The 15169-nt window shown below is 39.6% G+C and overlaps 1 protein-coding gene across 3 annotated transcripts in view; it reads left to right on the top strand.

The window, feature by feature from the left end:
- Nucleotides 1-15169, top strand: part of gad1b (glutamate decarboxylase 1b) — a 33629-nt gene that overhangs the window by 5664 nt on the left and 12796 nt on the right. For all 3 annotated transcript variants that reach the window (XM_017715551.2, XM_017715549.2, XM_037535093.1), the window contains 3 exons: nt 2089-2235; nt 3234-3476; nt 5051-5141. In XM_017715551.2, coding sequence (XP_017571040.2) covers nt 2089-2235; nt 3234-3476; nt 5051-5141 — 481 coding nt within the window. The remainder of the gene's footprint in view (nt 1-2088; nt 2236-3233; nt 3477-5050; nt 5142-15169) is intronic.

Raw genomic sequence — 15169 nt, 5'->3', positions numbered from 1 at the left:
AATTACAGTAAAAACATCATTACAGTAAAATTGCTCTTTGTCCGAAAATGCAGCTATAATTTACTGCGCCTTCATCATACAGTGTGAAAATATAGAGTGTGAGCTCGGCGTGTGATTTGTTGTGAACCTTTCAGGTCCCGCGCTGTAATAAACGCGCTGATGTTCAGATTTACAGCGCTCAACATCACGCTTATCAGCTTTAGCCTCAATGGGACAGATCCGCTTCTCTGGCCTCTGTTTTACGCGATAACGCTGATGATAATCAGCGTCCGCTGGGTCTGGTGTGCAGCTTTAGGGTCCCTCCCGTTTGATTTGGGGGAATTCATTGGTAATGCCGCGGCTTACGGTCCCTAATCGACAGCAAAATCTGTTACTCAGAATCGTTTGTCGTCTAAAACAGCTTCCTTTACTTTAAAGGTCCATATTCTACATACTTCTTGTGTTAAAGTTTCCCCTGAGGTCCGCTTAAACACGCTGTTTATTTGTTACATCCAAAAAGGAGGAGAATTCAGTTTTCCATGATAGGAAAATTCACTTAGTGCTAATCCAGTATTTGCTGTGTAAAGGATGGTTTCTCTGCTGTTCCTCTGATTCGTTACAGTAAAATATCTCTGATGGATCAGTGTCATGAAGCATCACTCCATCAGTCTATCAGCTCTTTCTGCCTGTGGCTAATGACACGGACCCATTTAGATTAGGCAGAGTCACTGAGGCTTGAGTGGGAGGGTAGGGGGTATTTGGCAGGGGTTTGTAGGGGTTTATATGGGGGTTGGGCATTTATCTACAGAAAATCGAGAGAAAAAGGGCTGCTGTATCTATTCACGTGCTGTTTTATTATGGGAGATATGTCCCTGCTTGTTTGGATTGTCCGAGTACACAGAGACATGTTATTTCTATTATGCTATAAGAACAGCATAGCTTGAGTGATTTTGGCTTGACACATCACTAATACAGAACCAGTAATAACTCATGTAAATCTTATAATAAATCTTGTAATACAGCTAGCCTGAAACATGGTACATGGTAAAGATGCTGTACAATTAAGTGCCAGTTTTTGTGTGTGTATATCTGTATGAGAGAGGAGTGTGCATGTATTGATTAATAGGCTCATATGGCATAAAGTCATATTGATACTGTAACTGAATATGCCAATGCAGATGCCAATGGACATGGTAATAGAGTCATGGGGTGAGTGTGGGCTGTATGTGGTATATGTAGTCTCGATGTATGTTTAGAGTGTTTAAAAGGTGGGGTATATATTGTAGAGTGCAAATAGAGAATATATGAGTAGTCTATGGGGATATGTGATGGGTGTATATGGGACAGTTATGCAGTGTGTTTATAGAGGGAGAATATGAGGGGTGTATTTAAGGTTGGGTATATATATATATATATATATATATATATATATATATATATATATATATATGTGTGTGTGTGTGTGTGTGTGTGTGTGTGTGTGTGTATGCATGTATGTGTGTAGATATGGCGTTGATATAGTTCATTTAGGCAGTGGATATCGTAAGGTGCATATAGAAGAATACATACAGGGGTGCACATAGAAAGTGTATTAAAGTGATGGGGTGTATGGGGGGTGTATATATGGGAGGTGTGTGTATATTTGGGTGTGTATTAAAGGTATATATATGAAGCATGTATATGGTGCTGTGATATGAAGGTGAAAATGGGAGTGTATTTGGGGCACATCGTGCATGAGTATGTATAATAAGGTGTATTAGGGACATGTTGAATATGGAGTGTATTTATTTCTCATTTCGTGTTTCTTTAGACAGACTCAATATCTACTGATGTCACTGCGCCCCCCTCAGGCAAAACATATCCATAAATAGCACTGTCCTGATACACACCCTAAACTAGCACTGACCCGGGCTACATATATATATATCAGCCCAACCCACTGTTAGTCCCTCAGAGCGAAGCATGTTTCATACAACTTACCTTAAAAATTAGCCAGTTGGGAACTGCTTTTTTTTTCTTCTGAAAATATACTACCATAAAACTTAAAGATGTTTTCTAATGACAATTGTGCATTTCGTTCATCCTCCTCTGCCCCATGTAATAAAACAGGCTTCCTGCAGAAGAACAATAGTTTGGATGAGAAAGGACGCATAGTAGGCGCTTTCAGCCAGAAGCAGCAGCTGGTGAGTGAGCTGGGTGAGAGAGAGCAGCGCTTCAGACGCACTGAGACCGACTTCTCCAACCTGTTTGCTCGAGGTAAGGAGATCGCTCTGCTTTTTTCCCCACAGTTGGATGGATGTTAGTGATCAAATTCTCCTGCTTGGAACTGTCCATGGTGCTGAAATGTAGCAGCAAGCTACACTGAAAAATGTAATGCATAAAATTTACTTTATTTCAATGTGCACGTAAATTTTATATCAATGCAATATTTTACACAAACACAGTTATGGTATAACCTGCAAGGCAAAATGCTGTTAAAGTAATGTAGTTTATTCTGTGCACATCTGAATCGAATAAATTCAGTGCAGCACTTTTTACATTGTGGAGTTTAATTCTTGTTTGTTTGCTTGTTTATGCAGTTTTAAAGTTCAATAGTACAATGTGCTTTTTTAAAAAATGAATAATTTAGTCCAAACGATAAATCCTAAGGATAAAATAGAAGATTTTTATAGTAGCGAAATAGCTCAAGAATTTGAGGAATATTCAAAATGTGTGGTTACTCTGGTATTTGGTCATTCAAGCTGTTGTTGTACACTTGTACATTTTCTGGGTATCATTATGCTCTCAATATGTGATGCTTCAGTTCCTTTGTGTATTTGGATGAGGTTTTGCTTGTATTTGCATAAATTATGCATTTTTGGTAGTCAGTCATTTCTGCTTCATGAATCATATGACATATCAAACCAATGAGATACAAGCTCTCTTTTTAAAAATAATAAACTAAAGAAGTATCTCTTGCACACATTTGGCCAACATTCTCTACAAATGAATAAGTAAACTAAAGTACTTGTAATGAGATTAGTACCATATTTTATTCATCTGCGAGTGATTGACAGGGAAGGTGACTGTTTTTTGTTTTGTATTTCAACTTCTTGGGTTAAGAGAACTTTTTGACAACAATAAACATTTTAGAAAAGCTTGAAGGAAAACAAAGCAGGAGGTCATATGAACATTGACAGTGCTCTCCATCCATTTACATCACACATTCATATTCTTTACAGCGCATCCATTATTACCTTCTACTTCCTTTTCAGATTTACTTCCTGCTAAAAATGGCGAGGAGCCAACCATGCAGTTCCTCCTGGAGGTGGTGGACATCCTCACCAACTACATCCGCAAGACTTTCGACAGATCTACCAAAGTGCTGGACTTCCATCACCCCCACCAGCTGCTGGAGGGCATGGAGGGCTTTAATCTGGAGCTTTCTGACCAGCCCGAGTCTCTAGAGCAGATACTAGTGGACTGCAGAGACACACTGAAGTACGGAGTCCGAACAGGTAGATGGTGATCAAATGGTCTTTTTGCACAGATCCTCTAGTGTTCTAAACGCTGATATCTACTAAGAGAAAGTCCTTTACTTATTAAACCAAATCATTAACAGCATTTTAACATTTATTTAGCATGACAATAGGTAGTAACAGATTTTCCCTCTCTGTAAATACATTAAAAATACTTTCCAAGCTTAGTATAAGCCCCTGTTGACCCATATGGACTCTCCACAAGACTACAAGTCTACACTCCCATTCCACTTCAAAACATAATTACAACTTCATTTTGCATGGTTTGTCATGTAGGTGCTGGATTATGAAGTTACACAGTAGTTGCTGATTAATTTATACTAGTTTCTGAATAATAAGCCTGAAGATTAACTCAGTAAGTCTGGAGAATAAATATACCTGATACAGCAGTTTAAACTGGGTACCAACAAATCTCCCTTAACTGTGTATCCATGTGACACAGTGCACAAGTGTATAAATGTACATTTTCACAAATGTTCATATCATCCGATAATGTATATAATGTTTCTTATATGTGTATGTCCCCTCACGCCCTGCACATATGCACATATTCCCATATTAGTCCCTTTAGCTACTTTCACAGTGTCCTTTATTATTTATGCTCTTCTTCTTTGTTCTGTTTATTCTATTGTTTTTTTTTTGTTATAGACTGTGTACCTGACTAGTCTGTTTAGTAAGTTACATGCCATATATGTGAACTAAAATGATTCTGATTTTGAGATTAATGAATAAACTCATGCCTTGCAATCGGAGGGAGTATAAAACAACTAGAGATTAAAATTAATGTCAGGGTACAGACGAAATATTGCAGGGTTGGTGGACTCTTGTCTATGTTCTGGCTAATTCACATCAAACCTAATACAGTGTTTGATATCTTAATTTTGAACATTTACTTTTTTAGGGGTGAAATAAATGCTACAGAACTGCCTTTATCTTATCTCTGAAGGAAATAAAACTTCATTAGCACTGTTAAGGTATACATTATAGCCCCAGTAATGGGCCTGAAAAACACTGTAATAGGGCCATTAAAGGAATTTTCAAATAAAATAGAGGAGTTAAAGGGACTAAAATATAAAGACTGAAGTGAGTTTATCTGCTTTCAGGTGAAACACAAAATTAATGACACATTAAAGTGTAAATTGTGTTCGAAATGATCAGAAAATGTTCAAGACGAAGTAAATGGTCCAGAGCTGTACAAAGTACTGAATCATCACTGCAAACTACAGTTTAAAATGGGTTTGTTTGTTGTTAAACATCCCACTCTCAGAGTTTAATCATACTATATACACTTCAAATAAAATGTATTTTTAGAATGAGGCTAATAATAAAGAGGCATGTGTGATAATTTCTCAGGGAATTATCCCAGGCATTATAGGAATATACTGAATGTGGAGTTGACCTGGTTTTGCAGTTACGTTACAGAATTTCCCCATGCTTGAACCATCAAAGTAGATCTAGGGTACAATCTAAATGACTGATATTAGTTATTTTAATGAATTAAACATTTTTTAATTCTATTCTTTTAAAAAGATTCTGTCTGTTTCTCCGCTCAGGACATCCCAGGTTTTTTAACCAGCTGTCCACGGGTCTGGACATCATCGGTCTGGCTGGAGAGTGGCTGACCTCTACAGCTAACACCAACATGTGAGTCATTTAGTTTTATCGTTCTTTTCTGTTCCCCTTCTTTTCCTCTCATTTCCCTTCTTTTGCTTTACGTTTCTGTCCTGTCATTTTCTACCTTTCCTGTTCTTTTCCATCCCATTCCTTTCCTTTTCTTTCCTTTTTCTTACCTTTCCTTTCCTATAATTCTTTTCCCTTTCCTTTCCTTTCCCCTTTGTGCACAGCCTGAGTGATGAGGAGGATGAATCTGGCTCTGTGTGTGTGTGTGTGTGTGTGTGTGTGTGTGTGTGTGTGTGTGTGTGTGTGTGTGTGTGTGTGTGTGTGTGTGTGTGTGTGCGTGTGTGCATGCGTGCATCCTCATAGACAAGTATTTTCCGATGTTGGGAGGTTATGTAAAGCGCCTGTTTGAGCCGTGTGGCCGCTGGTGCTGGTTTTGTTGCCGTATCGAGTGATGTCTCTGAATGTCCTGAAACACAGGCAGTGCTCATGGCCCACAGGCAGATTAGATTGCATATTGATCAGTACAGAGTGCTACACATTTCATAACAGCGCTGAATGATAGTACAAACAATTGCTACAGCAGTCTGTCCATACTGCAGAGGCACCTGCATCAGGCCGATTGGACAGGGCGAAGAACATAGCTGCAAATTACAGAGACTGGCAATTAAGGACATTTAGTGCACACTGTAAATGATTTCTGTTATTTTTTTCTGTTATATTATCTCATTCACATACATACATATCCATATGAAGCTGTTTAAGCAAAAAAGTGATACTTTATTTCTTGGCAAGCAAGTTATTCGAATCTAGTCAATTATTTAAATTAAATTGGACATATAAATAGACATAAAAAGATCTTTCAAGATTTTTTTACAGTACTTTGAAACTGTATTCTAGTATTACTTGAAAGAAATAGTGAAACTGAATTTATTCAATTTAACAGGCTAGTTATTCTCCATGACCGTAATTCTGTTGTAATATATTTTAATTTTTGTGGAACTGCATGGCAAAAAAGATATCTAAGCGAGTGAAAGTATCTTAAATGTAGATAATGTGATAAATTTGTCAGTTCATTTCTAGTTTTTATACGTATGTTTGGCAGATACTTCAATTGCATAACTTCTTGAAACAAAACATTATTGTCCCCTTTTATTCCCTGATAAATTATTCATAAGAAATATATTCTACACATAAAATACTCTGAAAACAGGTTGAACAATTTTATAGTGAGAATATTTACCTATATATATTGTCTAGATTCTTTCAGTAGCCAAAATATTCTTACCTGCAGTGTGAAGTGAGATAAAATATATATTTTGTTATATTTTTAAATTTCTATTTTGTTTCAGACATAAAAATAAGTTAACCAAAACCAAAAATAAGTAAACCAAAATTTTATCCATTTTATCCATAAATCACTTTGGCTCAGAATAGACTCTTGCGCATATCTAGTTAACAGCTCATTGATTGAGCTTGACTGAGGGCTGGTAGGATTCGGCTGCCAGCTGAGGCCAGCGCAAACCCCCGGGCCATGGAAACTTCTCCCTATGTATGTGTGTGTGTCAGTCTGGGTGGCCGTTCTGGTCCCACAGGACAGAGCACTTCATTACCGGCGCCCTTCTTAATATAAACGGGCTCCATAATAGAAGTCACTTATGACGAGGAAATGCTTGTTAAAGCATCATTATTGGAACAATGGCTGGTGGCACTGGAGAATTACCTCACTTAATATACTCACATGCCTGCCTGTAACACACACACACATACAGTATAAAATTTCAGTGGCAAACTGGACTCTTAAAGCTAAACTCAAAAGCTTTAATCACGCCCCTATCAACACATTTAACACTGACATACAATCTCAGAAAAAAGGTGCTAAACTGTGACTGAGTATATCTGCAGTACCTTTACTGAGGGAGCATAATTGTCCCAAATTCCACTGCAACTATATATTTTTTAAGTTGCATTAACTTCTGTACACTTTGGCATGACTCCAGGCTTTTTATCTTACTGCTTTGTTTTAAAACAGTAGGTTATGAAAAGGTACAAATATGTAAATATGGTACAAATGCCCCTTTCTATGAAAAAATATTTTAGGTACACAGCTTGACCTTAAGACCATTGTTGTAACTTTAAGGGTGCATTTACAATGTACATTGTAATGCTAATGTAACTGCACAATACATTTTTCTGTGCACCTTACAATAATGGATAATAGATAGGAGTGTGCCATACAGTGTCAGAAGCACATGCAGGTGTTTGAACACCCCCAGTCAAATTACGTGCTTTGTTTGTGAAATAAGTTAAATAAGTTAATACATCCTCTACAGTCAACAAACTTAAACATAGCACTTTTCTGCAAATTTTTGTGCAGCACGCATTATTTGTACTGGGTTTAACATATAAAACCTAAATATAAAATGTGCCATAACTTTTGCACATATTTTTTTTTTTCACAATATGTTATTTTAGCAATTTATTCAATTTAACAATAGGCTGGCTGGGGCGCCCGAACTTATGTATACAACTATAAGCAAAGCTAAAGATGCAGTAAAGTATTCTGTTTGCTTTGAGTGTTATTCTTTCTGAGCACGTCTGATGTGAAATATGAAGTTCTGTATAGCGTTTGGCAAAGACGTGTTTTTAGGTCACTGTGACCTTTTAATTTAAAGCTAAACTAAATAAAGATGCTCTGCGGCCACTGCTGGCATTTTAAAGTGAATAACGTGGTTCAGTAGTGACTGCACTGCTGTCTCAATCCCTGAAATGTTACATTTTCTGAGCCAAGAAAAACTGCAAAAGCAAAATGAAAAGACGTGTAAGGGTGAAAATAGAGCCATCGTGCTGCTTTACCCATCTAGACTGAGTAAGATGAAAGATGTTCTAGAGGAAAGGTGACATGAAGGGAGCAGGGCTGTCCAAGAAAAGTGGATTGAAGGACCCATACTCTACATTTTAGTTCACTTCTAGCATTTGTGTTCTGACAGTACAGTCAGAATTCATTTTTACATTCCTGTATTTCAACCTCTCTTAATCCTTAAGAACTAAACAGGCTTTTTTTGTTACTGTACCTTTAAGACCAATACATGTAAATTTCCTCTGTTCTGACTGGCTCCCTTGTGCCTCATTCAAAGAGGAGGATGAAACAGTCCTTATAACTTGAATGGGTTGTGCTGTAAACTGCTGCAGTTTGAAGATGCTGTTATATGTAAATGTGCTGATTTTGAAGAGTATGTTAAGAAATCTTCACCACATTTTTAAATCAGTGAGAAAAATTCAGCTTTCTATTTAACTGTGGGGCTAAGATGCTGTTGGCTGAATGAGTGGGAATAAACAGCTGTATCCTAAATGGGCAGTATTAAGTTGCTGTAGGCTGAATGGGTGGAGATAAACTGTTGTAGGCTGAATGGGTGGGGCAATCTGTTGTAGACTGAATGGGTGGGGCTGATCTGCTGTAGACCGAATGGGTGAGGATAATCTGCTGTAGACTGAATGGGTGAGGTTAATCTGCTGTAGACTGAATGGGTGAGGATAATCTGCTGTAGACTGAATGGGTGGGGTTAATTCGCTGTAGACTGAATGGGTGAGGATAATCTGCTGTAGACTGAATGGGTGGGGTTAATGTGCTGTTGACTGAATGGGTGAGGATAATCTGCTGTAGACTGAATGGGTGAGGTTAATCTGCTGTAGACTGAATGGGTGGGGCTAATCTGCTGCAGACTGAATGGGTGGGACTAATCTGCTGCAGACTGAATGGGTGAGGTTAATCTGCTGTAGACTGAATGGGTGAGGATAATCTGCTGTAGACTGAATGGGTGGGGCTGATCTGCTGCAGACTGAATGGGTGGGGGTAATCTGCTGCAGACTGAATGGGTGAGGTTAATCTGCTGTAGACTGAATGGGTGAGGCTAATCTGCTGCAGACTGAATGGGTGGGACTAATCTGCTGCAGACTGAATGGGTGAGGTTAATCTGCTGTAGACTGAATGGGTGAGGATAATCTGCTGTAGACTGAATGGGTGGGGCTGATCTGCTGCAGACTGAATGGGTGGGGGTAATCTGCTGCAGACTGAATGGGTGAGGTTAATCTGCTGTAGACTGAATGGGTGGGGCTAATCTGCTGCAGACTGAATGGGTGGGGCTAATCTGCTGCAGACTGAATGGGTGAGATTAATCTGCTGTAGACTGAATGGGTGGGGCTAATCTGCTGTAGACTGAATGGGTGAGGATAATCTGCTGTAGACTGAATGGGTGGGGCTAATCTGCTGCAGACTGAATGGGTGGGGCTAATCTGCTGCAGACTGAATGGGTGAGGTTAATCTGCTGTAGACTGAATGGGTGAGGCTAATCTGCTGCAGACTGAATGGGTGGGGCTAATCTGCTGCAGACTGAATGGGTGAGGTTAATCTGCTGTAGACTGAATGGGTGGGGCTAATCTGCTGTAGCCTGAATGGGATGGAAGGGTATATATAATTATATAATATAATTTGCAAATGTGTTCATGGTTGTGACATCAAAAGAGTAATGCATTTAAAATGAGCTGGTTTTGTATCCATAGCTTCCATATATGGACTGCATGAAAGGTTCATTATAACCCTAACAATATTTACACAACATATCAAACTTGCTTATTTAAATAAAATTTTAAAAAAGCAAGGAAATTTTAGTTTTCCAGGATATATGCCCTCAACATAGCAAAGTCATAACCGTGAGAGACAGAGGAGCATTTAGACTCCCCAGGCTTCATGCTGTGTCTATATGTGTGTGCTGTTTTTTGCTGGGGGATAAATCTGCCTCAGCCACCCCCCTGCAGGGCTGTGCTAGATTTTTTGGAACGATGCTGCTGCCCCGTTGTGTCTGATTTTTCCCCTCAATGTTTGAGCATCATTTGTTCCCTGCTGAGAGCAAGACATTCATTCAAAGCGCCCCCCCCCCCCAAACATACACATACACACACCCACCCACCCACACACACACACACACACACACACACACAAAGCTCTTTGTAAGAGGCGAGTGGAACCCTCCTTTGTCTTTCTGTTCTGTCAGTGCATGAAAGAGGCGAAAGCTCTGGTTGTGTTATCATCACTCACTCTGATTAATTAGAAGTAATCAGTGCTGACACATACTGACTGACAGCCAATGTGCTAAAACATACACACTCACAAACACTTGTATTTTTACCTTATTTTTACCTCATACATTACTGTGCAAAAGTCAAAGACCATCCTTCATTTATGTAATTTCTGGTCAAAACAGCCTTTAAGCACAAGCTATTCATTTTTCAGCATCAAGACAAAGAATAGAAAATTACACAGCAACTAAATTCAATATCATATCATATGTTTCAGCATGTAGTTTGTTCACTCTCTGCCTTTTTTACAGTTTCTATTGTTTTGGTAGTGTTCCTTTCAGTTTTTCCAAGAAATCTGCAAGGATATCTTTCCACACCTCCGAAGTTCAGTTTTAGAAATTGGTTGCATTTTCTGCTTCTCGCCATCCAAGTAATCCCAAACACAGTCAGTGATATTGAGGTCTGGACTCTAACGTGGCCAGCACATTGTTCTGAGAACATCAGCAGCTTCTTTGACTGATTTGCAGATTTTCTTCTTTTGTTTTCTTTTAATCCATCTTCTTGACAGCTACACATCCTTTCACTCTCATAGCTTTAAGTTCTTTTCCCCCAGTGGAGGGATGGGCAGAAACACCTGTGGATTTTCAAGGTCTAAAGCAAGAGTGGACCTCGATTTTCTCCTCTCTCTCAAAGATGAAATCGCTGTTTATCTTAAATTTTTGTGGTCTGCCAAGTTGTGCACAATTGTTAAGGGTCCCATTTTCTCAAAATATCTTATAAAAACTAAAAACTCTTTGTTTTGACTTTCCCCTTCTTTAAGCAAGTGTATTATCTTAAATATAATCTCCTCAGAAACATCTGCAGGAATATGAATACCTTAATACTACTTCATTTTGACTAGAAATCAAGTAAAAAAGGGTGGTCTCTGATGTTTTCACAGTACTGCATATATGCATTATATGTATTTTTATTTTACAAGTATACTTGTCATTTTAAATCAAGATATTTCTTGATTAAAAGAGCATGAAAAATTTGTATTCAACTTCATATAGAAGGTTCGGCTATTGAGGCTTTAGCTGAAAGCAGTAGCTTTTTCTTCATTGGTTTTACCCTCACTCGTACAATGTCAATAATGTACAAGGTTTGCTAACAATGTTTTACTGGATTTTCAGCATTACTGCCCAGCAATATGGTACTGTACAGCTACATGGGTCCTAGTTATATTATTTCATAACTCACAGCTTTCATAACAGTTATGAAACCTCTCTGAGCTCCAGAAAGGCCTGCTATTAATCACTCTCACCATATTCAGATTCAGAAGACTCTTTTGTCTCTCAAAGAAACTTGAACATCCTACATGCAGGCTTACAAAACACGAGGCACATCTTTTTTAAAAGTATATCCTAAACACAGTAGCTATGTAAGAAATTTGAAATTGACAAAAGCAATGGTTTAAAGGGGAAGTCAAGTGATTTTGCCTCATAACACCCACATATTCCTTTCCAACATTAATAGATACATTTAGACTAAAATCTTATCAAAAACAATCACAAAACAAAGTCTAGGCATCAGGCAGCACATTTGTAACGATGTTACTGACAAATCAAAACTTTACCAAATGTCTTGGCAGTAATCGTTTCTGAAGCGACAAGTTTAGCATTTTTTGAGTGTAACTTAAACACCAGCAGTGCACAACTAGCAAACGCAGCTTTCAACAGTTGTACACACGCACAATCATAACTGCTCACTGTTGAAAATGAGGGACAGGGATGCAGTTTCACTTTCTGTTCTGAAATGCAGCTCCAACTATGGACTGAAATTTTGTGTTTCATGACATGAAAACATGGGATGGCATTTTTGCAGGGGTTAGAGTTTGGGGCAGCTACCTCCCAATAGCAAGTACCATATAAATTATGCTTTTATATACACTGCTCAAAAAAATAAAGGGAACACTCAAATAACACATCCTAGATCTGAATGAATGAAATATTCTCATTGAATTCTTTGTTCTGTACAAAGTTGAATGTGCTGACAACAAAATCACACAAAAATCATCAATGGAAATCAAATTTATTAACCAGTGGAGGCCTGGATTTGGAGTCACACACAGAATTAAAGTGGAAAAACACACGACAGGCTGATCCAACTTTGATGTGATGTCCTTAAAACAAGTCAAAATGAGGCTCAGTATTGTGTGTGGCCTCCACGTGCCTGTATGACCTCCCTACAATGCCTGGGCAGCTCCTGATGAGGTGGCGGATGGTCTCCTGAGGCATCTCCTCCCAGACCTGGACTAAAGTATCCGCCAACTCCTGGATAGTCTGTGGTGCAATGTGGCGTTGGTGGATGGAGCGAGACATGATGTCCCAGATGTGCTCAATCGGATTCAGGTCTGGGGGACGGCCGGGCCGGTCCATAGCTTCAATGCCTTCATCTTGCAGGAACTGCTGACACACTCCAGCCACATGACTAGCATTAGCATTGTCCTGAATTAGGAGGGAACCAGGGCCAACCGCACCAGCATATGGTCTCACAAGGGGTCTGAGGATCTCATCTCGGTACCTAATGGCAGTCAGGCTACCTCTGGCGAGCACATGGACGGCTGTGCGGCCCTCCAAAGAAATGCCACCCCACACCATTACTGACCCACTGCCAAACCCGTCATGCTGAAGGTTGTTGCAGGCAGCAGATCGCTCTCCATGGCGTCTCCAGACTCTGTCACGTCTGTCACATGTGCTCAGTGTGAACCTGCGTTCATCTGTGAAGATCACAGGGCGCCAGTGGTGAATTTGCCAATGCTGGTGTTCTCTGGCAAATGCCAAGCGTCCTGCACGGTGTTGGGCTGTGAGCACAACCCCCATCTGTGGATGTCGGGTCCTCATACCATCCTCATGGAGCCGGTTTCTAACCGTTTGTGCAGACACATGCACATTTGTGGCCTGCTGGAGGTCATTTTGCAGGGCTCTGGCAGCTCCTCCTGTTCCTCCTTGCACAAAGGCGGAGGTAGCGGTCCTGCTGCTGGGTTGTTGCCCTCCTACGGCCTCCTCCACGTCTCCTGGTGTACTGGCCTGTCTCCTGGTAGCGCCTCCAGCCTCTGGACACTACGCTGACAGACACAGCAAACCTTCTTGCCACAGCTCGCATTGATGTGCCATCCTGGATGAGCTGCACTACCTGAGCCACTTGTGTGGGTTGTAGAGTCCGTCTCCTGCTACCACGAGTGTGAAAGCAGCACCAACATTCAAAAGTGACCAAAACATCAGCCAGAAAGCAGAAAGGTACTGAGAAGTGGTCTGTGGTCCCACCTGCAGAACCACTCCTTTACTGAGTGTCTTGCTAATCGCCAATAATTTCCACCTGTTGTTTGTTCCATTTGCACAACAGCTGTGAAACTGATTGTCAGTGTTGCTTCCTAAGTGGACAGTTTGATTTCACAGAAGTTTGATTTACTTGGAGTTATATTGTGATGTTTAAGTGTTCCCTTTATTTTTTTGAGCAGTGTATATTTAGTTTATTACTATCTTCGTTAGTTAATACCTCAGATTTAAATAAATCATAACATAATTCTTTGTAAATATCTAAAGTCCATCCATCCATCCATTTTCTAAGCCGCTTCTCCGTCAGGGTCGCAGGGTGATGCTGGAGCCTATCCCAGCAGTTATCTAAAGTCTAAATACTTAATTTTTAAGTAACCTTTTTTTACTGTGGAGCCGCAGTTTTAACTATTTTGGTAGAATAGTCCATGTATATAAATAATTTTCTACATGTATAGCACCAACTGACAGGCAAAAGTTATGACTTTGAAAATGATGATTTTCTTTCATTATTCTGTCGCACACGTGTTAACGTTTGCAGCTGGGATTTAATAATGAGTCTGCCATGATGTGAGATGGTTCTTTGTTCTTTTTGTTGCATTGCAGACATACAGACTCTAACACACACATTGGCCATTTCTCTATGTGAGAATGAGATAGATTTGAACTGAAACATGGCCTTATCTCCTCAGAGCAGCCGTGCCCTACCTGTTTCCTGTCAGATTCAACCTCCTCCATTTAGACTGACAGATATTCATCACTCCATCGGCTCCCTTCATTAAACCCCCCCCCAAAATGAGCTCTTATCTCGACCATCGCAGCCCCATTTTAATTAGCAGCATTCAAAGCAATGCAGTGGAGCAGAACTGATCTCATATGGAACAGTACATCATGCTAGCCAAAGCTGTGAATGACCAGAGAGGCTGCCTTTATCGCTTTTATGAGGATTTCAAATTAGCTGAAAAGAATCAGCTGCAGGTAATAATGATATCTCTGAAAGTCTGTTATTAGGTTTGTTGATGAAGTCCATTATAATAGTGTGTGCATTGCCTTCGAGTGCAAACCAATCAGTTTCTTGCCATTTCATTCTAGTGAGTCGTTCTAGTGAGGTTTTCTACTGCCAGTCAAGTCTTTTCCTGATGATGATGGTGGCTGGCATCAGATTCACTTCATGCAGTTCCCATGACTACAACTGCTGGGGAGGAGTTTTGAAAGTTAGCCGGTGAATACAGAAGAAAGCCAGATAGCTAACACTACTGCTAGGAAGCTGAATTTTGTAGCCATGGGTTTAAACTGGTATGTAGGAGCTAGAGAGCCCTGCTTCTTTCATAAGTGCCAAATATGTGAGGAAAATATACAGCATCTCTATCACAGTAAAAAATTTAACTCATTTTCAATTGTTTCTGTTCCTTATTGTTGTAGTTAACTGCAATTGGGTGGTCAAGCCTTAAAGAGGAAAACAAGGTCATTCAGTGTTTTATTGTGAAATGGTGGAGATTGTGGAGAAACCTAAACATTTTCTTTACAATGGCAATAGGAACTAGGGATCCGATCACTCAGGGGTCAATGTAATGTTGACAATGGTAAAATAGCAGTAAATCAGAAAAAAATATTTTGCCTTACCATGCCCTGCATGTAGCTCCCCATCATGGATTTTTAAGAAAT

Source organism: Pygocentrus nattereri, chromosome 26 (genome assembly GCF_015220715.1).
Source record: "Pygocentrus nattereri isolate fPygNat1 chromosome 26, fPygNat1.pri, whole genome shotgun sequence".
Classification (NCBI taxonomy): domain Eukaryota; kingdom Metazoa; phylum Chordata; class Actinopteri; order Characiformes; family Serrasalmidae; genus Pygocentrus; species Pygocentrus nattereri.
The sequence above is the reverse complement of the archived record's forward strand: the minus strand, read 5'-3'. Positions and strand labels throughout refer to the sequence as shown.